General features: G+C 41.5%; 2 protein-coding genes and 1 long non-coding RNA gene across 3 annotated transcripts; 1 reads left to right on the forward strand and 2 right to left on the reverse strand.

The window, feature by feature from the left end:
• Positions 1–2900: 2900 nt before the first annotated feature.
• LOC135541795 (protein SYS1 homolog) lies at positions 2901–4130 on the reverse strand. The gene is made up of 3 exons (XM_064968186.1): positions 3969–4130; positions 3811–3878; positions 2901–3549 (listed from the first exon to the last, which is right to left on the reverse strand). The coding sequence occupies exons 1-3, from the start codon at positions 4128–4130 to the stop codon at positions 3309–3311; spliced, it is 471 nt and encodes a 156-aa protein (XP_064824258.1). The 3' UTR covers positions 2901–3308.
• Positions 4088–22595, forward strand: LOC135541797 (uncharacterized). Its single transcript, XR_010455997.1, has 4 exons — positions 4088–4176; positions 5003–5110; positions 8274–8411; positions 19863–22595. It is a non-coding gene; the product is annotated as an uncharacterized LOC135541797 (long non-coding RNA).
• Positions 22594–23330, reverse strand: LOC135541796 (protein S100-B-like). Its single transcript, XM_064968187.1, has 2 exons — positions 23114–23330; positions 22594–22771 (listed from the first exon to the last, which is right to left on the reverse strand). The coding sequence occupies exons 1-2, from the start codon at positions 23236–23238 to the stop codon at positions 22642–22644; spliced, it is 255 nt and encodes an 84-aa protein (XP_064824259.1). The 5' UTR covers positions 23239–23330; the 3' UTR covers positions 22594–22641.

The raw sequence follows: 23330 nt of genomic DNA on the forward strand, positions 1-23330 counted from the left end.
TACTCAGTATATGCTCTATCACAGTTAAAGAGGATAGATTCTAGGCACGAGACACTTATTGTTGATATGACATCCCCCCCTGCACCATGGTTTCTTTTTTAGTCGTCCTCGTGGCAAGGTGCTAATAATCAGGACTGGATCCAGTATGGAACAGCCCAGCTGGCAGTCAGCCGCTTGTTAGTGGGCTACCATCTGTTCTCCCCAACCTGGCCACAGAGAATGCAGAGAGGGAGTGGGGGGAGTGGCAGAGGGTGCAGCAGGGCTCAGGGCCCCCAGGACTCCCCATGGAAGGCTAACATCTATGTGTGGTGGTGGTGTAAGCCTCTCATTATGTTGCCTCCTCCGTCGCTGACATTTCTACAGTCCAGTTTATCACCCACAATATCCCACATTACAATGCACACGATCACTTTGTCTGTGCCAATGGTAATGCACTTAATAAGAAAGTAGGTCTGTATTGCATGTTGCAGTAAGTAACTTCTTCCTGCACTGTCTAGTAATGCTCTGGTGGATAGAAATCTGATGACAAGTAATGAATGACTGAATATTCAGATCTATCTTATTGATGGAAGACAAATAATCTTAACATGGATCCAGTGATGCAATAAGTGGAAACAACAGCATTGCACTTCCTTACAGAGAAACCTTACAAAGTCCAAGAAAATTAGCTGATCCATGACTTTCCTGAGTGCTTATCATCTAGTCTAGTCGAATAGATTATTCCCACACCGAGAGCTAATTTTCAACAAATGAATCTTCTATACTGCAGGCAATTATGATTTAATTCAACCGCAAGTCCTGAAAAAACAGGACTTGTGGTTTAAAATCAGAGAAAAACCATCCCAGATAATTTCAGAGTATATGTTAAGGTCACATACAGTGGGGCAAAAAAGTATTTAGTCAGACACCAATTGTGCAAGTTCTCCCACTTAAAAAGATGAGGCCTTTAATTTTCATCATAGGTACACTTCAACTATGACAGACAAAATGAGAAAATCATCCAGAAAATCACATTGTAGGATTTTTAATGAATTCATTTGCAAATTATGGTGGAAAATAAGTATTTGGTCAATAACAAAAGTTTATCTCAATACTTTGTTATATACCCTTTGTTGGCAATGACAGAGGTCAAATGTTTTGTGTAAGTCTTCACACACCGTTGCTGGTATTTTGGCCCATTAATCCATGCAGATCTCCTCTAGAGCAGTGATGTTTTGGGGCTGTTGCTGGGCAACACGGACTTTCAACTCCCTCCAAAGATTTTCTATGGGGTTGAGATCTGGAGACTGGCTAGGCCACTCCAGGACCTTGAAATGCTTCTTACGAAGCCACTCCTTTGTTGCCCGGGCGGTGTGTTTGGGATAATTGTCATGCTGAAAGACCCAGCCATGTTTCATCTTCAATGCCCTTGCTGATGGAAGGAGGTTTTCACTCAAAATCTCACGATACATGGCCCCATTCATTATTTCCTTTACACAAATTAATCGTCCTGGTCCCTTTGCAGAAAAACAGCCCCAAAGCATATGATGTTTCCACCCCCATGCTTCACAGTAGGTATGGTGTTCTTTGGATGCAACTCAGCATTCTTTGTCCTCCAAACACGACAAGTTGAGTTTTTACCGAAAAGTTATATTTTGGTTTCATCTGACCTTATGACATTCTCCCAATCTTCTTCTGGATCATCCAAATGCTCTTGAGCAAACTTCAGACGGGCCTGGACATGTACTGGTTTAAGCAGGGGGACACGTCTGGCACTGCAGGATTTGAGTCCCTGGCGGTGTAGTGTGTTACTGATGGTAGGCTTTGTTACTTTGGTCCCAGCTCTCTGCAGGTCATTCACTAGGTCCCCCCGTGTGGTTCTGGGATTTTTGCTCACCGTTCTTGTGATCATTTTGACCCCACGCGGTGAGATCTTGCGTGGAGCCCCAGATCGAGGGAGAGTATCAGTGGTCTTGTATGTCTTCCATTTCCTAATAATTACTCCCACAGTTGATTTCTTCAAACCAAGTTGCTTACCTATTGCAGATTCAGTCTTCCCAGCCTGGTGCAATTGGTGGCTGACTAAATACTTTTTTTGCCCCATTGTATGAGTCAAATATGTGATGTGAAGAAAAGCACTCTTTGTGGTGACTATAAACCAAAATAAAAAGATTTGGTCTTAAGACACCAAATGGTTCCACTTATTATCAAGAGTTCAATACCTTAGTTATATAAAAACCACAGCAGTAATGCCAGCGGAAAAAACATTAACAGGTGAGGTGTAAAAGATCTCACTGCATAGTCCAGATTTCTACTGCAATTCAAGTAAAACCTCTAATGTCACACAAAGTTCAGAATGATATAAAAATGTGTAAATTTCAGACATAGTCTGAAAATCATTTTGACAAATAATACGATATGAGAAGGAAAGAGAAAGTGCATTAAAAATCAGCAGAGAACCAGGAGTACTAAGCATGCTTACTAAAATAGGTTTACGTATAATTTGACAATAGATGGCAGTCACTGCACCATCGAGCACACAGTCAGGCACACACACAGTGACAGCATCTTGTCAGAACACAGCTGGTGGCTGACAGACCATCCCCAGAAGAGCCATCTGCTCTCCACAGCATCGCATCTTGTACACACACAACACTATGATCATGCTAAGGGATGATTATCAGATACTTGCTGCTCCTATAGCGTCGTCATGTTAACTTCATAATGTTGACGTATGGATGAGCATTGCTGATTCCTTTCACCCCTCAAGCTCACAAACTACAATGAGAAATAAAATATAATTCCATACGTGGTGATCTGTTGTTTACATGTATGACTAGTTTTTTATCATTTTTATTTTTCTCAACTGGAAAGGACATAACCGAAAACATGCACATGACAATAATTTTGCCACAATCATGTGATGTCATCATTATTTAATCAAATCATGAAACCATTAAGCTCTTTGTAGGACAAACTAAACTCTGCTTCGAACTGTCTCAAAGCAAGTGATATCTTAGTGGGTCGAGGAAAAAGTTAGCATTCACTGTGAGACAGGTAGTACATGTTTACAAATAAATACAGCAACCAGCACCATTTCAGTTAATTTCCAAGTCCTTGAATCTATTGAGAGGTGTGCAATGTTCCAACTTGGAGCATCTCTGTCTCTAGATCCAACTACTGCGTTATAGCAGCTGACATCCCAGTCCAACCAAGTCTTTGGGCACAAATGTCATACCCTACATCATACTGGGCAGAATACTGTCAGTGAACAATTCACAGGGAATGAGCCAGAGTCACAGAGTGGGGTCAGGTCAGGTGGTCAGCAGTCAAAGGTTAGACTTAGGTCCACTGTTGACTGGGATGGCCCTGAGCTCAGTCCGCATGCATAGGTACTCTCCAATCACGGCCATCAGAGCCATGCAGGCCACGTTGACCAGCCACCAGGACAGGGCCGCCGGGAGGTGGGCATTGTAGAGCCAACAGCCTATCATGTGGAAGAAGTGCACGGTGATAGTGAAGTCCAGACACTGCTTCCCTCGGCGGATAAAGAACAACAGGCCCAGGGCACTGACGAAACAGCGAGACAGATGTACGATGAAAGACAACATGCCACAAAACAGGTTGGTGTGTAAATGTTATGATAGTTTTTGATTCACAGCTCGTAGTTAGGCTAAGTTTACAAAATGTTAAGATTGTCATCTACTATAAAGCATCAAAGATTATTGACCTCATAACAAACCAGCCTTTCATCAATGGTATATGACTAGACTTCTTCATACCAAAATGTTGAGGGAACATGCAGCACTCGAAGTCAGCCCATTAACTTACCAGGTAAGTGAGTTCAAGATGAACGCCATCATTGAGAGTCTGCCCTGCATTGTTGCAAATCCAAGAACCTGCATGCATAGAGCCATGTTGTGAATCAGTCTACTGTCAACTCAACAGACAAAAATTAGGAAAATGTAGAAAACATTTCAAAGACTCACCTCATAACTGAAGATCTGGTCCAGTGATCTGTTGGTTTGTACAAGACTGTCCACAACAGCCAGCCACAAACCCAGGAAGCTGTAGTAGATGCATTGCATCAACACAATCTGAGACAAAATGAGGACCGGGTCCCAGATGTAACTGCGGAAATGACTGCCCATTCCAAAGCTTTAGGAGGGAACACAGGGACCGCCGAACAGCTGAAAAGTAGGGAGTGTCAGTGAATCAAAACCTGAAATGAAATTGTAGACATTTCAATGTCCATTATAGTTGAGTTAGTACATTATAACCTAACGTTAGCTATAAGCTGTTCTGTTACACGCATTATTCAAGATAGTTAGCTGGCTAGATATCTAACAACTTTGCTAGGCCTACTTGTTACAGTAGTTGTCTAGCTATGTGACATAGCTAATTTAATTTAGCCAATTAGCTAACGTTACAACCAAACTCGTGTTTTACATGTCCTCTTTTGAAAAAAATCTAGCTACCTTAAATGTTTGATAGCTGGCCGACATTAGCTGTTTGGCTAATTGGATTAGCTTGGTAGCTAGCGAGCTATGTCAACAACTGCTTGGTGACATAGCTACCTAGCTGGTAACTTTAGCTAGCTATTAACTTGTTAGCAGCAGTGATTGTTATTGAGTTTACAAACTGTAGCCTACTTTTGCTGATAATCAATATCGAATCGGAGTGTTTGGTAGTGAGATATCCAAAAGTACAACACATGAAATGCCACGATAAATCTACCAGATAACGTGGAGCTGATGACGAATAACAGAAATGTGAAAACAACGCCACTAAATTTGACCCGGAAGTGATTAACCTCTTACACGTTCAATTCAAAATAAAATAATGTATCTGGAATGGGAAGGAATATCCGGTTTTTTGAAAATGAATGAACATCTATAATAAAAATGTTATTTCACTGATTTTGGGTGCCGAAATTAATACGTCTGGTGTTACGATTTTGTTTTAAGGCCTTTACAAGTTGCAGTATTGTAGTTCATTCTTCTGAAACTTTTTTTTTTTGCAGGGCCCATTCTTCATTGAATGGGCCCTGCAAGTTTGCCTGGCCAGGTGGACAACCAAGAAAAATTTGCAAGCAGTCAAGACTTTGCCAACAGCCGTGCAAAAATAGGAGGTAGGTATAAAATACAATGCCATATAAATGTTCTTAAATAATTACCAGTCCCTTAATGCTTTGCTCACTTCTCTCTCAGGCAAGTGGGCAATCCCATGGTAAAGACTTTACGCCGAGATTCAGATGTTTAATTTTAAAATGTATACCATACAAAAACCATTGATGTCAAAGTTTAACAAACCATACAACTCTGTGCATAAGGACCACTTTTAACAATTTCCACTGAAAATTGTACAAAAACACATTTCCAGGAGGAACTGTGCAGATAAAATGTTTATCAAACTTTGCATCTGCAGTTTTTCCAGTAAATGTTTTTGTTTATTTACTGTGTAAATTGTTCAAAGTAGTCACTGTGCATAGAGTTGTATGGTTTGTTAAACTTTGAAATCAATGTTTTTTGTACATACATTTTAAAGTGACAATCAGTCTCAGCATAATCCCATTACAAGATTAGGTGGTAAGAATTACAGCTGTTACTAATCCTATTCATCACTGCACATATGCATTACAGGCTATTCCAGGGGTCTACAACCTTTTCTACATGAAAATGAAAGTAGCTCACTCGCTACTCATTTTTTTCTACCTTTCAAATAGGCACGTTCTTCTCTTCCCTGTAACCCTTCTCTGGATCCTTAGTGTACAAGAAACTAGAGCACTATGTCAATATACCTGGTAAAATAATGGTTAATAAACTCTAAAGGGGGGCCTATAAAGTGTTTGTTTTTTCTCCCAAATTCTTCTGTTTGATATTATCCCAAACTATGTTTTCTCAGTAAAATAAATCCTGGTTTTAGATTTAGTTTGTTTTTCACTGTCAATATTACATTTGTTCATAGATAAACAATGACATTGGATGTTCTGGGTCATTGTCAATGCTTAAATCACATCAGGAGACCATTTTTTAGGCCTGGAAGAAAACTAACACATTCTGGGGGGGGAATCTTGTCAGGAATAGACTGTGACCTCACATTATTTTAATACTAGGCTGCTACGGTAAGGTGACAAGATCCATTTGGATATTAAAATAGGGGGTTTATTTTTCAGGGTGGGTGGTGTAGCTTCGCAATCAGTAGCGTGCCGTGGTTCTGGGGCCTGGGCCTTCAGTGAAGTCCTACACAGTCCCACCCGAATTAATCCACCTCTTATTACCATCATTATGATGCCATGGCTCTATACACTATACATTTAGACAGAAACGCAGTATAACCAGGCGTTGCGTCACCTTGAAATTGACATTTTTATTCAGAGAATTGCAGGGGAAGAGTACAATACCTTTTCATTGTGCAGCTTCGTTGCCCTGCGTGCTTGTTCGTTGAGCTGTAGATCCACTCGGGTGTCCCCAAAAGTTTTCAAAAACACCATTGTTTGTAAGTGCCCAGCTGTACTTTGGTGTCTCGTTGCTGCCTTGGTTAGACAACTCAGGTTTGCAAAGCCAGTGTGGCTCCAAACACCAAATCAATCACTTGCAAATAATAGGCATTCCCAGCAGTACAGTTTGCAGTGCTTCTCGGAGCCTGTCTTTGTAGCGTCGGCTTTGTAGCGTCGGCGTCTACCTCTCCTGACAATGTCTAACTTTTCTTGAAAAGTTTGTCTTGAGAATGGCGTTATATTTATATCCTCTCCTTCCGCCATTGTGGGTTGAAAAAACAGCTTAGTAGTACGCAAATTAATTTGTTTATCAATTTCAGTTTCCTAGTTCTGAGACCTGCCCATATAGGACCTGCCTCTCAATATTGGTAATCCAATCAAAAGACGTGCAGGCACTACGCCTGCTTGCTGGCTCCTGTGTTACACTGGAGCCAGCCAGCAGGCGTACAATAGCCAACTCTAAAGCTGATTGGTTGACACTAAATTTTACTTAACATTCACTTTAAGCTACAAGCGCCCGCACTGTTGATTCTGAAGTCCTGAGGGCAGATTTTAGACCCCTGGCAACACATGATAGCTGAATATGATTGGATAAAATATCTAACATAAAGACCAGCCCTCCAAATCTCAACCTGGGGCTGGAAGCAGTGCAACCAAGAGGAACGCTATGAAATAAAGAGTGTAACTCTTACTCTGGGGAATAATTTAATACATATTTGTGGGAAAATATATTTAAAAAAAAAATTATATTCTGATGATGTTTAGGCCAGCAGAGAAGGCCTTGCTGACCCTGATGGCCCACCACTGTTCGCAATTAAGAAAAATACATCGACTATATTTAACTTATCAATTTTCGCTTTTCAAACAGGGTACTCTTATGGGTGTAAGATGGCACATCTGTTGGTAAATGTTAATTACTGCAATTCCAGTGTTTTACCGGTGTGCTTGTGAGATACCCAGATTGATTGCAATGTACTGAACAAGACTGGTTACTATGCCTCTGTTTCATCATTTAACATTCAAACATGGTGTCAGAGTCTGATAACTAACCATACTTTCCGCAAGTTAGAGCCACTGTTAGAGTTGCGTAAATTCGAATCTGGTATCAGGATAAATATAACATTGAGTCACTGATTTTATACAATGTATTTTTTATTAGCTAAGTCGTAAATTGCAAATGCACACTTTCTTATATACGGGCTCACTGTAATACCACGCAGGGCAGAACAGAGAACTGACAAGATGTATGTAAAACAGTATTCTTCATACTGTGATAGGCCAACAGACGGGTTGGAAATTTCTATCACAGAGACTGGGTGTGGTTTAAACTTGCTCAGCCTATTGCAGGCGCTCAGGCGGGTCCCCGCCTCTTGGCGCTTCTGTTGATAGATGTAACTGTTGCTTGTGAAGAACATCCAGGTTCTCATGCTCCATTTTTTTATTTTTTTACAGAAAAGAAAAATCAACCAAGAAAAAATAAAAATAAAGTGATATATGCTTTTGTCTCCCCCTTTTGACAAAACCAGGATAAGACTTTGCTGTTTATTGACATGTGAGATGTAGGATAAAACTGTGGTCATGGAAAACAGAGTAAAGCAGAGCAAAGCATTATTATAAACCATCTGGTCCTCTCAGCTACTCCTATCCTGCACCAGGTGGGCACCATGCCACCCAGGGACTCCAAACCTTCACAACAGGGAGAACAAACATACTGGAAAGAAAACTTATCATAAAACAAAAATGTAAAACAAGGAACTGTGGTGGTGTAATATTTATTCTACTACCTCACCCACAGCATACCATGGGTCATCCTCAGTCAGTCTCATCCTCCCCTGAAAGCATGCTTCAGTATCAGCATCTCCAACTGGAGCATCAAGCAAAGGCATCATGCCTGAAGCCTTCACCACATCTGTAACAGACTTCTTAAAACACGGTATGATGCAAGCAGCACAACACATCAATAACAAAAATACAAGAATTAGGGTCAGAAATCCAGTAACCACCATACCAGTGTACTTATCAAACCAGGCTCCCAACCAAGAGAACAGTCCAGACTCCTCCACCCCCGCCATGGTCCTCATCTCAGCAGATAGTGCATCAAGCCCACTAAGGGCCTTAGATACACTACCATCTGGACTGGTGTTATTAGGAATATACGTGCAACATTGTTCACCGAACATCTTGCAGACACCCCCCTGACTGGCAAGAAGCATATCCAAAGCAAGTCTACTCAGTCTGGCAACCCTAGATGTGGCCTCAAGCTGTTCAGACAGACCAGTGAGTGCATCACGGGAGTAATTCACAAAATGCTGTTGATTATAGTAGATATAATTAATCCATGCAGTCTGTCTTGCATCCACTATGGCTGGACCTATAATAGGTAGCAAGTGCCAGAGTCCATCATTCCTACCCAAGGCCTGAAACTCATGAGGAACCCCCACTGGCACTCCCAACAGGTTAGTGTGTATGTCAACTACATCCTCTGTCCATGGAGCACTACGTCTGTCTCCCATGGGATGGAATGTTTTCAGGTCCCCTGGATACAGAACCCAACAGCTACTCAGCAGTAACATCAACAATGGTCAGTGGAATTATCAAACTGGTCAGAGCACACGTACCTTGCCAGTATCCTCTAAGAATGGGTCTCAGCGCTCTTTTGGGTCCACAGATCCACCACACATCAGCCAGACCACTAGTTTGGTTTAGGCCTGTAACTGGCCAAGTGGCATTAATGGTTATGTTATTACTGCAATCAGCTTCAGACAATCTCCCATAATCAATGCCATTACCTGTACCCGTGATGCAACTGTAATTGCCCCCATATGCCTTAACACCCCAAGGGGCCCGATGAGGAGGTACTATAGGAAACACAAGGCTCAAAGAGGAACAGAGAGTTGAATTGGGCTGAATCTGGTAAAAACCTCTCAGAATACACAACCACCCCTCTCCTTCTCCTATAGCAAATGGGTGTGTAGCCAGAACAGGTCTAGCACAACCAATGTTTCATGTAACTCATGCAGTCCTTTCTTTTCAGGGTCTTAGCTGTATACCTCATTTAAGACAGCCACAAATTGTCACTACCATCAAAACCAGTCTCAGTGCCTAATTGATCAATAGCTGAATAGTCTCTAACATTAATTACCTGAATGGGATTTAACACAGTGGTGGCAGGTTCGGTCCAGGGGTGGTAGAGGAGTGTGTCTGGCGCTGGTTCGTCTGGGACCTCTGGTTTTGGCAGCACCTTAATAGAAAACACACCCATCGTGTCTGTCCCGGTCCTTTGTAGTCCGAGGGTGTAAGTGCCTGCATCAGAGAGCTTAATAGTTTTGATGGTTAGTAGGATTTCATCACCTTTACAAAGTTCAACAGTGCTCCCAGATTTTCCCCATATCATGGAAAACCTATCCACCTTTGTGGGATCCCCTATGCTATAAGGATACCCTCTTCTCCAATCCCAGAACTGTCCCAAGTTGATTATCATGTAATCCCCATACGGACACCCTCCCAATTTAATATAATTTAATTTATAATTTTCATCCACTTGTTCTGTAGACATGCATTCAGCACTCCATGGGTCAGAACCTGGAATCCGCTGGTACCTCACCATCGATTTCTCCAGAGTCCTGGAAATAAAGCCTCATACACAGGGAATTAGACAACAGCCCCATAAAACTAAACAGTCACACAGGTGAATGTAGCCCATAATACAGTGATCATAATATTTTTTCCCATTTTCTGAACATACCATCAAACCCAATTAGTCAGAGAAGTATCCACCCCAGAGTTTTCTGCCAAACCGTGAGCCAGGGTGGTCAAACCAGCTGAGGCTTCGGGCACTGATTCGTCCGGAGCTGTGTTATTTGGGATGTAAGCACAAACATGGTCCCGATAATCACGCATACTTCTCCCTTTTCAGCCAATGCAGTTCTATTCTGCCAAGCCATCAGGCTGGTTGCTTCAGTCTGTTCTGCAAAACCTTTAATAGCATCTCTGGTATAATTGTTAAAGCGCTGTTGATTATAATAAATATAATTAATCCAGTCCACGTCCGTGGAACCCCAATGTTATCAATGTATACTTTGTCCTTCCATACTGGGTGAGTGGATTCATATAGCCCTCTCTCTCCAAATGAGCTATGACCTGTGTCCACGATCAATATGGGAACCTGCACCGATATATCCCATAATGGCTCAGTGTCCTAGACTGCCATGTAGTTAGAGACTCCATTTTGGTCTACATAAAACTCCATTGAGAGATCCTTCCTAACCTCTACTCTAACTTCCTGTCTACCCAGATCTAGGGATCTCTTATGCTTATTTTGGAACAAAATCCTCATCGTCTAAACCATGGGTCAAATTACCACTCTCCGCATACTCAAGTAGGACGTGCTGTATCAGGAATATGTCACCCACGATAAGACAGCTCAGACGAACAGCTTCCATGTGAAGCCCCACCCTTTCCCCGAGAACACATCACTTAGCAAGAGCCAGACACATCTTCACTTCTATGAACAAAACAGGGGTGACAGGACAGGGAGGGTTACTTCATTCGAGAGATGGCCCCCGGAATTCTGTTAATTCCAGTTCTCCTCTCGAACACTGTTTATTGTTCGACAGTGTCAGTGTGTCTTACCCTCCCGCTGTGCGATATGAATCCGGGTAGCTCTTTCAGCGAGCTGTCACCAGGAGTCCTTGGTATGGGCCCCCCAACAAGTCTCTGGGACTGGATTGAGTGACTTCACCTGTAGTTCACCTGTAATGCATAAAATCCTGGACATACAGGCTTGGTTAACAAACAGTTTATCATATGTTTTATCTGATTATATCTTTAGTTTCTTATCCAATAGGCCCCATCCTATCCTAGATCACAATTTACCCATCCCCCTTTTGATACCTGGCTCTGCCCAGGTAACAACCTTACCTACTCTAAATAATGACTTAGGTAAGATTAGTATATTATCCTTCTGGTCTGACATTATCCTGTAGGAGCGCCCCTTCTAAATCTTCTCCTCTCTGCTCTCCAACCTTCAAGGTCTCTGCAGTGCGGGGGAGGGCTCTTCTGTCTGCCTTTTCCCCCTATCTGTCTGTAGCTCTTTTTCTCATGTTTCCAAATTTGATCTAAATGTCTCACTGTTTGGCTTTATCTAAACTCATGGATTTTTTTCAAAAAACATGTCTATGGTGGCACTTTCTAAAGTCCTTATATGGGTTAGTTAAACTCCACTATAATTAATTTACCTTAAAAAAAAACTAATTATATATTAATTTACCTTAAAAAAAAAAAATTTTTTTAAAACAGTATTACCCATGACCACAAATTAATTATTCAAATGGCACCCCCTTGTGGCTGATCAGACCACCCGGGAGAGTCATGAAAGCAGGTCAAAGGTTACACCATCCCCTTACATTCGTGTTCCATACCACATTAGACATATTAAAGAACCCTTTATCCTTAAAATAAAATAAAAATCACTTGTGTAATAATTAAAACTCATAAAATAAAAAACTCATAAAGTTCCATATGTGAGCGTGCCTCTTTAAAATACCTTTGCACTAAAACAAATAGTTCTAACAATTGTTTTATGTGTATATATTTGCAAACCTTAATGGATAATCAAAACTTCCAGACCTTTTTCAATTTGGTCGTTTATGGCCGCTCTCTTCCCCCATTCTCCCCAAGATTATAATCCCAGGAAACTTCTGAAAGTGAGACACAACACGCCTACCTAACATTCACTATGCTACTTCGATTCAGAAACTCAAAAGTGAACCATAACTAAACCTAATGATAATTCCCCTTTGACTCAAATCATTAATCATAAGTTTTAAACATCATCTACGTATGTTTCCTTAAATGAACATTCTACCATTAGATACAATTAACCCAATAACATTATTATCCAATGTATTACTTTTTCCCTCTGCCACAAATGTCGTACATTTCTCAGTGTAAGAAATCGGTAATTTAATCCCAGATATTTAATAAAAATGCAGTCGCATTCTCCCATGGCTCCTTTAATTTACTTATTTTAGATAACTTCCATCCATCCCGGAATGAAGAATCCTACTTAAACACGCCAGAATACAATGTTTACCTAAATTAAATCAGACCCCAAAATTGACCATCACGTTTACATCTGCTAGTTCCTCAAGAAAAAAAAAGAAAAAAAATTGCCCTTGTTACAGATGTCTACGTATCAGGGGAAAAGCTCATAGAACATTTCGATGGGCATAAATCGTAATTGTCTCTTCGTTATTTTTTAGAATTAATTTTGATCTAGTAACTGTCTCGTCTTTGACTTAGTATTTTAATTACGACTCTATTCCCAGTATGTTATTCACTTGTTTAATTAAAACTCCTAAATAATCCATATATGAGTGTACCCCTTTAAGATATCTTGTCTCTGGGAACATGGAAATCCCCTTAACCCAAACGTTTACTACAAAAACAAAACCTAATAATTATGATAATCCCCTCAAACTCAAATAATTTGTCTCGATGTTTCATGTTTTATCCGTGTTTCTCCAAATTGTCTCCCCAAAATACTTCTTAAATACCCAGCCATTAGACACACACACAACTGTGATAAACGTATACTGTCTCTGCGGGCCTTTCATTGTTCCCCATAATGAAAACAGATTCTAATGTTAGTATACCTTAACCTCCTGTTTAATTTCAATGGTGTTATCTGAACAATCAAACCCAAATCAATAACCGGGAAGTACTTGTGTAAATTAATTAAAAGAACAAAATAAATCTACCTTATTTCTCAGCACTTGGTTAGAACACCACTCCCGTCTTACATCGACCACACCCGTCGCCCCGTATCTAGTGTATATCTTATCTATTACTCAGTGGCTCAATTAATGTTTAACGTAAGTATGTTCAGATGTTGATTATGTAATTCTACCATATTAGTATAGTTCAAACCTCATAATATAAATCTACACACAGAATTTTACGTTCTGTTTAACACTTTTTCCAACAGTCATGCACACCCCCTCAATATTCTATGATATAACTCTGTGCAAACATCTCGTCAGCAAGCCTGCGACTTTTTCAACATTCTCACCGATACCAGCTCCAACTGAAATACCTAATGTACCACACTCGCTTGGTCCCCGACCTCATTCACACCGATATTAGTCCCTGACTGAATATCAAGCGTATTTCATGCACACGATTTGAGTCTCACAAATCTTAATTTACGCCAGTAAGCTTCAACTTACACCATACACACACAAATCTTCATTCACGCCAGTAAGCTTCAACTTACACCACACACACACAAATCTTCATTCACGCCAGTAAGCTTCAACTTACACCACACACACACAAATCTTCATTCACGCCAGTAAGCTTCAATTTACACCATACACACACAAATCTTCATTCACGCCAGTAAGCTTCAATTTACACCATACACACACAAATCTTCATTCACGCCAGTAAGCTTCAATTTACACCATACACACACAAATCTTCATTCACGCCAGTAAGCTTCAATTTACACCATACACACACAAATCTTCATTCACCCCAGCAAGCAGACCAGTGGGAGACGCAATGGCCCTGCCTTCTGTCCATTCTCTGTACAGCTTTTCCCCCCGTCTCTTCCACTCCTTACCCTCTCTGCCTTCAATTCTAGAGTGGACTTCAGGGTTTTCAACACCTTTTCTATTTCCAATGACATTTTATGTACACTACAATACTGTCAACAACCTATGCCTTTACTAAAACCCAAGTGGTACCCTTTCCATACGGCTAAAATCGGCCCCCAATTAGGTCTAAAGTAAGAACTCAATTATGCACTGTGGATCCCCTAGGGTATTAAGTAGTCTAGTGTCCCCCGGATTATCACCTTTACTTCAATACCAAATGTACAAAATAAAAAATACAATCACTTCATATGACTAACGTGTCAACCGGATCACGTTTCTAGTACAACTTAATGCCTCACTCAAACTTTGTAGTCAGTGCGCCGACTTTACTCCCCGATGTACTTCACACACACCTATGCTTTGTTAGGACCTTAGAGAGACCCTCTCCATAGGGCTAACTCGGTCTCAAGTCCAATTAGTCAATTTAATTATCCGTCATTCACACTTGGCCCTGCCTAGTACATCACATTCACATCATATGGCTTTCCATTCGCACTTTGGTGGTCACTCGTTACCCACCACTCATACATGTAGTCCCAGACTATCCAGTCACACTTTTATAATCAGCTAGAATGAATCATACATGTAGTCAAAGACTATCCATTCAAGCTTTGGTGGTCACCCGTTACCCACCATTCATACATGTTGTAAGTGTTCTCTGTTACCACCTACCAGCCAGGCATACTAGTACATCCCATACAGAATGCACCATTAAGTATTGTTGATCAATAATAAAATTGCAGTTGCCAATGGAGATATTACTTTCTCAACTATTTTCCAATCTCACACATCATAATAGTTTAAATTTAGTAACTTACATCAAACAGGTGTCTCACAAAACTACATTTGGATAACTCCAATGTGCAGAACATTAGTTTTTCACAACAAGTGTCTGCTTACCTCTTTTAGTTGACTGGTCAGGATTTGTGAGACACACCGTCTGAAGACAGTACTGGCCAAGCCGGACAATTTCCAGTGTTGTCTTTCTACCAGATCACGTCGGTGGTCACCATGTTAGAGTTGCGTAAATTCGAATCTGGTATCAGGATAAATATAACATTGAGTCACCGATTTTATACAATGTATTTTTTATTAGCTCAGTAATAAATGGCAAATGCAACTTTCGTATATACGGGCTCACTGTAATACCACGCAGGGCAGAACAGAGAACTGACAAGACGTATGTAAAACAATATTCTTTATACTGTGATAGACAGTTCCAACCTGTCTGATGGCCTATCACAGTAGAGACTGGGCATGGTTTAAACTTGCTCAGCCTATTGCAGGCGCTCAGGCGGGTCCCCGCCTCTTGGCGCTTCTGTTGATAGATGTAACTGTTTCTTGTGAAGAACATCCAGGTTCTCATGCTCCATACCATTATCTCGCACCTGGCTCCTGTTATCTAACAAAAGACTGCTTGTTCTCGCAACACCCTGCTCTGAATGTGCCCCCCCCCAACTCATTGCATCTTCTGTATTTTTCCATCTCAGTTAAACCTCGGGATGACCACCCCTCCCTATCACAACTTAGTAAGATACAGCAAGTCACACCATGTGCTCAATATTGTTACATACAAACACAAGGACAAAGCATCTGCTGGGCTGTTATCTACAGTTTTGCAACATGCAGGTCACACCATGTTACTCAGTTCTTGTCACACACGAACAGGCAAGTAGCAAGCAGTTGTTTAATCTCATAATGATGCTCCAGTGCACAAATGCAGACACCTCGCACAACCAACATCAGATGATATTTAATCATATATATCTAATGGCTATAATGTAAAATAGAGGATCCAACACCACCTGTTCTGGTTTACAAAAACAAAAACAGAAAATGCTTATTTGAGTAAAACTTCGCCGGAATTGGCCTTAGCTAGAGTGAGTTTGGTAGTTAGCTTCAGTGTTGTTAGCACCGGTTAGACGTGGCAGCGAACATTCCCCCTCCCGCAGTTATGAAGCTCAGCGGTGATTGAAGCACGAACTGGGATACATTTATAGGTGAATGGGAGGACTATGCGCTAGCAACGGGACGTCTGGAAAAGGACGATGAGGTAGTGGCTGCACTTTGAGCACTATAATGGGAACTGAATGCCGACACGTATACAAACACAACCTGAACCTAGCAGCAGCACAGCAAGGTAACGCTGCAGCTATTCTTGATGCTCTTGGACATTACTTTAAGCCTGCAAATAACGTCATCTACGAGCGTTATGTTTTCGGTCGTTGCAAACAGGAGGACGGGAGTCCATTGACAGCTTTGTCACTAGGCTAAGGGAAAAGGCAGCTACATGTGACTATGATGCTTTAAAGAGATGAACTTATCAGAGATAAGATTGTGCTTGGCATAACTGATGAGGGCACCCGCAAACGTTTGCTGAGAGAACATGACCTGACGCTGGCCTTGGCAGTGGAGACATGCCGTGCAGCAGATCTTACTGATATACTGATAAGGTCCATGGAGCTAGAAAGGCAACATATGGACAATGTCAATGCTATATTCAGGCAGCCAGTAAAGAAATTCCCCTTTGCCACAGCTAATGCTAATACTACAGCCAACTCTGCTGTAGACAACCCCAATACATGCCGATATTGTGGCATTTCTCATGGACGAGGAAAAGAACACTGCCCAGCCTATGGAAAAATATGCAAATCCTGTGGTACAGCTAATCACTTTGCAAGGGTCTGCATGAAAAGCAAGAGAAAGGAGGGTAAAGTGCACTCCATGGAAACAAACACAGATGAAGGGAACGACAGCACAGAGGATGTATATGCTAGCGAGGGCAAAAGGACAAAAGTGGTTTGTCACTCTGCTACTTAATAATAAACCACAGCAATGCCAGCTAGATTCAGGGGCCACATGTAACGTTATGAGCCTCAAAGATATAAGGAGGCTCGCGCCCAGAGACAAACTCACACAGAGTAGCACCAAGCTGAAACTATATTCAGGCCAGTTCATGACCTCTTTAGGCCTGTTTGTGACAGTGTGTTTTACGTGGCCAGAAACACACCCTTTAGTTAGAAATAGTTGAGGCTAGTCAACAGCCATTACTGTCAGGTTCTACATGCAAGCGCCTTGGGCTTATTAACTTCACCATTCCAGCTGATATTAACATTATAGACAAAGTCCAGGCTGGCCCCCTGAGCAAGGAGACACTCCTAAGCAATTACCATGATGTCTTCAATGCACCGGTCGAGTCAGTTCCCAACGAAGTCCACTTTGAGTTGGACGCAGCAATCCAGCCTGTCCAGTGTGCACCCCGCAATGTACCAGTGGCCATGAAAGCAGCTACAAAGGCTCAGCTTGACAAACACGAAGCAGATGGCCACATATCCGTCACCGAGCCTACAGACTGGATAAGTAATATGGTTATTGTCAAGAAACAAGACAAGCTACGGATATGCATTGACCCTAAACACCTCAACCGGGCTCTCCGACGTTCACATTACATTATGCCCACGTTGGAGGATGTTCTTTACAAGCTCCCAAAGGCCAGAGTCTTCGCGCTCGTGGACGCCAGAGATGCCTTCCTACAGTGCTCAACGAGCCCAGCAGCTACATGACAACCCTTTGGACACCCTGGGGCAGGAAGAGGTGGTTGAAGCTTCCGTTTGGTGTCTCCGTGGCTCCAGAGGTGTATCAGCGGAAACAGCATGAGCTGTTGATGGGACTCAGCGGAGTGGAACCCATAGCAGATGACATCCTCGTAGTGGGCTGTGGGGACAGTGATGAAGAGGCAGAATGTGACCATGACGCCAAGCTGCTGGCCCTGATGGTCAGATGCAGACAGGTCAAACTAAGGCTAAGCATAAAAAAGCTTCAGTTTAAATTGCCAGAGGTCCGCTTTCATGGGCACATCTTTTTCTCCACCGGATTGAAGGTGGATCCGGAAAAAGTGAATGCTGTCTTGGAAATGTCCCACCCATCTGACGTGAAGGGAGTGCAGCGCTTTGTCAGATTCGTCACCTACCTGGCCAAGTTCCTACCGCAGGTCTCTGAAGTGTGTGAGCCACTAAGGAGGCTCATGGACAAGGACACCATCTGGCATTGGCTCCCAAATCATGACGCAGCGGTGAGGGAAATAAAACAACTGGTCACCCAGACACCAATACTGCGATACTACGATGTGTCAAAACCTGTCACGATTCAGAGGGACTCAAGCCAGTATGGACTTGGCTGTTGCCTCATGCAGGAGGGCCAGCCTGTGGCATTCGCCTCTAGGGCACTCACCCCAACAGAGCAGAACTATACCCAGATAGAGAAGGAGTGTTGGCGCGCGTGCATTCATGTCACATAGGAGGTGAGGCCTGTTAAGCGCGTGACGCACTGTATTGGCCAGTAATGCAGAGTGAAATCAAAGACTATGTCGGTAAAAGCACAATCAGCAATGAATATGCCATTGAGCAACAGAGAGAGACGATGATGTCCCACGAGCTACCAATGCGCCCCTGGCAGATAGTAAGTCTAGATCTCTTCCAGCACAGTGGCAAAGACTTTCTGCTGGTAGTCGATAATTTCTCAGACTTCTGGGAGATTGACCTCCTCCCCGACCTCTCAGCAGAGACAACGATCAAACGCTGCAAGGCTCAGTTTGCCCGCTATGGCCAGCCAGATAGGGTCATTTCAGACAATGGACCCCAATTCTCCGGAGTTGAGTTCCGAAAATGTGCTGCAGAATGGAATTTGAGCACGTCACTTCATCACCACGACACCCAAAAGCTAATGGGAAGGCGGAGTCCGCAGTCAAAATCGCAAAGAACCTCTGCAAAAAAGCTCTGAGAGAGGGCAAAGATGCCTGGAAAGCAATCCTGCAGTGGCGCAATACCCCGACAGAAGGCATGGATAGCAGCCCGGCCAGTAACCAGCACTCTTCTGGAGCCATGTGTAGTGACAGACGTGCTGGTGAAGCTACGTCACAGAAGACAGGTCTCCAAGTTCATCTACGACAAATCAGCAAAAGACTTACCTGAGCTCAGGGTGGGTGAAACGGTGTGAATGAAGCCACCTTCAGTGGACAGAACGGGCCTCTGGAGACTCTGATCCTGTGTACAGAAAGTGAAACCACGCTCCTACTTGGTTGACGTGAATGGATCACTGTACCGTTGTAACAGGGTTAACCTTCGTATTGCTGAGCCAGCACCTACTCAGAACCCTGATGGTCAATGGGGTCGCATGACAAACGATGGAACCCCAGCAAGTCACATGGGGCCTGAGGCACTGGGCGAAGAGCCAGGGGATCACAGGTCGGCCGCTCCCTCACCCATAAATACTCCCCTTAGACAGTCAGATGACACGCCTGTGCGGGAACCTGCAGTCCTCGCAAACAAGCCCCCTGTATTTTCACGCTGCGGGCGTCTGTCCCAGCCACCAAAAATACTTAATCTGTAGGTTTCCCATTAGGGATTGTTGACAGACAGAGATAAAAGTGAAGAGAGTATCAAAATGTGTTACAGTTTCCTGGAAAATAAATAAATAATAATAAATAAATAAAATAACTAAACTGTTAATGTTGGAAATTATTACTAGGTTTGTTTTGTTAGTGAATTGACAGCTCCTGTCCTATTTTATATTAGTAGTAGAATATATATTAGTAGCAATAATATTTATATGATGACAGATTGTTTTGTCTGAACAGCTATTATTATTTAGTCTAAGACTATCTCACTCTCTCCCATCTCTCTATTTATGCTCTCTCTCTCCCTCCCCTAACCCTCTTCTCACAGTGACCACAGATGTGTCTGAATGGAGTTCCTATGTGGGCTGTGAGCCCATGGGATTGTTTTGGAGCCTGCACCTGGAGAGAGAGGGTCTGAAGTTGGAACAGGAAATAAAACTAACAAAGCATGTGAAGCTATGGTCACATTGAAAAATTATTCAGAGACAAACGCTATTGTTCAACGAAGTCAATATAAAGATTTTTAAAAGGGATTGTATAACAACATGATAAAACTATGTATATATTGGGTGATTCCTCACAAAGCTAGAATTTAAAAAAATACCATGATTTGGGGAATTTCATTGAAATATAATCCATAAAATGGTCATTTTGAAGATGGAATGTTGACATATACAGTTGAAGTCGGAAGTTTACATTACACTTAAGTTGGAGTCATTAAAACTCGTTTTTCAACCACTCCACAAATTTCTTGTTAACAAACTATAGTTTTGCCAAGTCAATTAGGACATCTACTTTGTGCATGACAAAAGTAATTTTTCCAACAATTGTTTACAGACAGATTATTTCCCTTACAATTCACTGTATCACAATTCCAGTGGGTCAGAAGTTTACATAAACTAATTTGACTGTGCCTTTCAACAGTTTAAACATTTCCTGAATATTATGTCATGGGTTTAGAAACTTCTGATAGGCTAATTGACATTTGAGTCAATTGGAGGTGTATCTGTGGATATATTTCAAGGTCTACCTTCAAACCCAGTGCCTCTTTGCTTGACATCATGGGGAAATCCAAGGAATTTCCAAATGCCTGAATGTACCACGTTTGTCTGTACAAACAATAGTACGTAAGTATAAACACCATGGGACCAAGCAGCCGTCATACTGCTCAGGAAGGAGACGCGTTCTGTCTCCTAGAGATGAACGTACTTTGGTGCAAAAAGTGTAACTCAATCCCAGAACAACAGCAAAGGACCTTGTGAAGATGCTGGAGTAAACAGGTATAAAAGTATCTGTATCCACAGAAAAACGAGTCCTATATAGACATAACCTGAAAGGCAGCTCAGCAAGGAAGAGGCCACTGCTCCAAAACCTACAATTTGCAACTGCACATGGGGACAAAGATCGTACTTTTTGGAGAAATGGCCTCTGGTCTAATGAAACAAAAATAGAGAACTATTTAGCTGTAGAATAGAAGTGTTTGGCCATAATGATCATCGTTATGTTTGGAGGAAAAAGGTTGATGCTTGCAAGCCGAAGAACACCATCCCAACCGTGAAGCATGGGGATGGCAGCATCATGTTGTGGGGGTGCTTTGCTGCAGGAGGGACTGGTGCACTTCACAAAATAGATGGCATCATGAGGAAATGAAAATTACGTGGCTATATTGACGCAACATCTCAAGACAGTCAGGAAATTAAAGCTTGGTCGCAAATGGGTCTTCCAATGGACAATGACCCCAAGCATACATCCAAAGTTGTGGCAAAATGGCTTAAGGATGACAAAGTCAAGGTATTGGAGTGGCCATCACAAAGCCCTGACCTCAATCCTATAGAAAATGTGTGGGCATAACTGAAAAAGTGTGTGTGAGCAAGGAGGCCCACAAACATGACTCAGTTACACCTGCTCTGTCAGGAGGAATGGGCCAAAATTCACCCAACTTATTGTGGGAAGCATCTGGAAGGTGACCCAAAACGTTTGACCCAAGTTAAACAATTTAAAGGCAGTGCTACCAACTACTAATTGAGTGTATGTAAACTTCTGACCCACTGGGAATGTGATGAAAGAAAATAAAGCTGAAAAAAAGAATTCTCTCTACTATTATTCTGACATTTCACATTCTTAAAATACAGTGGTGATCCTAACTGACCTAAAACAGGGAATTTTTACTAGGATTAAATGTCAGGAATTGTGAAAACTGTCTTTAAATATATTTAGGTAGGGTGCATGTAAACTTCTGACTTCAACTGTAATTAACATTTGTATCTTAGAGGATAATTGAGAAATAATTAGTTGAAGTCAGAATATTTGTTTATTTTTTTTGGCCTTTCTGTAGGCGCTACAAAGCAAAAGTTGGTGTCACATGAAGTTTTACCGCTTGCTCTGTAATATGAGTAGTATTTTAATATCAATAAGACATATTATATATTATTTATGAATATAGAAAAAGATAAACATGAATATTGAAAATATAACATTTTAGATTTGGCAAATTATTCTTTGCTAGTTTTAAAGTTATGGCCCATTTTTACATTCACTCTGTTGGTAATGTTTACAAATTGGATCATACAGTAACTCTAATAGTAGCAGAGATCCCAATCTGAAACTTTGATATGCCCGCAGAGTATATTATGTTCAACAATATATTGAAAAAATTGCCAAAAAATATATATTTCTATATTAATTAACGTATATCAATGAGAGGATGACAATGTAATTCATTTTTCCAGGTTATTTCCCATGTTGTCATGTTATGTATTTTTTTTCTCCTAGCGATCACTCTCTGGGGAGGGCACCTGGCACCCCACGCTGCCGCCCAAGAAGATACCTGGATGATGTACCATTCTAACACAAAGTGGTCATTTCATGTCTCTCCACAATGCAAGACCAAAACTCAAAATCGTTAATGTACTGTAATTTCACAACACATATTGTTAGGTAGGCATCTATGTATTGTCATTGATTTGTAAAATGTTTATATATACAACTATTATACCATAAGAAATTCAATGGCATGTAAACAAAGTAGCTTCATCATTTCATCTTGTGAGAGGGTTACACTGTATGTGTGTTTTGCTGAAACACAGTCACGCCTTTACATTGTGCCACTAATGGTTGTGATCTGGGCTTAAGAGTTCGTGGCATGCTGATGTCACCATGGCGATCAACGTGATGAACTCTTGGAAGTCAATCTCCAGGTCTCTGTTCTGGTCCAGGTCTGCAAATATCTCATTCAGTCTGATTTTCCTGTATTTTCATAAATGAGACAATAAGAGTCAACAGTAAAACTTAATCTGTCAGATTATTTTAGTTAAAAATGTCCTGTATAGGCCTGTACAAGTTTATAACAAGTAATAACACATAGACCTGCAGGCTTTTAGTAAAGTGTAATAATCTAATAATCATAGAATAGTCATCTAAATCATTACAGCTGTTCAATGTAATTCTTTATTGTATTTTTTTATTTATTATTCATACAGAAGGCTAAAAAACGATTCCTCTTTATCGAATTGGATGAGCCCGTAGGGCCCGGATCAAAAGTAGTGCACTGTATAGGTAATAGGGTGCCATTTGGGATACAGTTGAGAGTGACTCACGATGATGAAGTGACTCATCTCATTATTGATAAGATCTTTGAGCTCTGCCTTCTTCAGCTTGCACTTGTGGCCAGAGTATTTATGGAACACATGGATGATGGCGATCATGGAACTCTAGTTCTGACATGCTCCGCTCAGTTCTCTTTCAGGAACACAGTACCATATAATTACATATAGTACACACTCTATGCACAAAACAC

The sequence above is a fragment of the Oncorhynchus masou genome, chromosome 6 (genome assembly GCF_036934945.1).
Source record: "Oncorhynchus masou masou isolate Uvic2021 chromosome 6, UVic_Omas_1.1, whole genome shotgun sequence".
Lineage (NCBI taxonomy): Eukaryota > Metazoa > Chordata > Actinopteri > Salmoniformes > Salmonidae > Oncorhynchus > Oncorhynchus masou.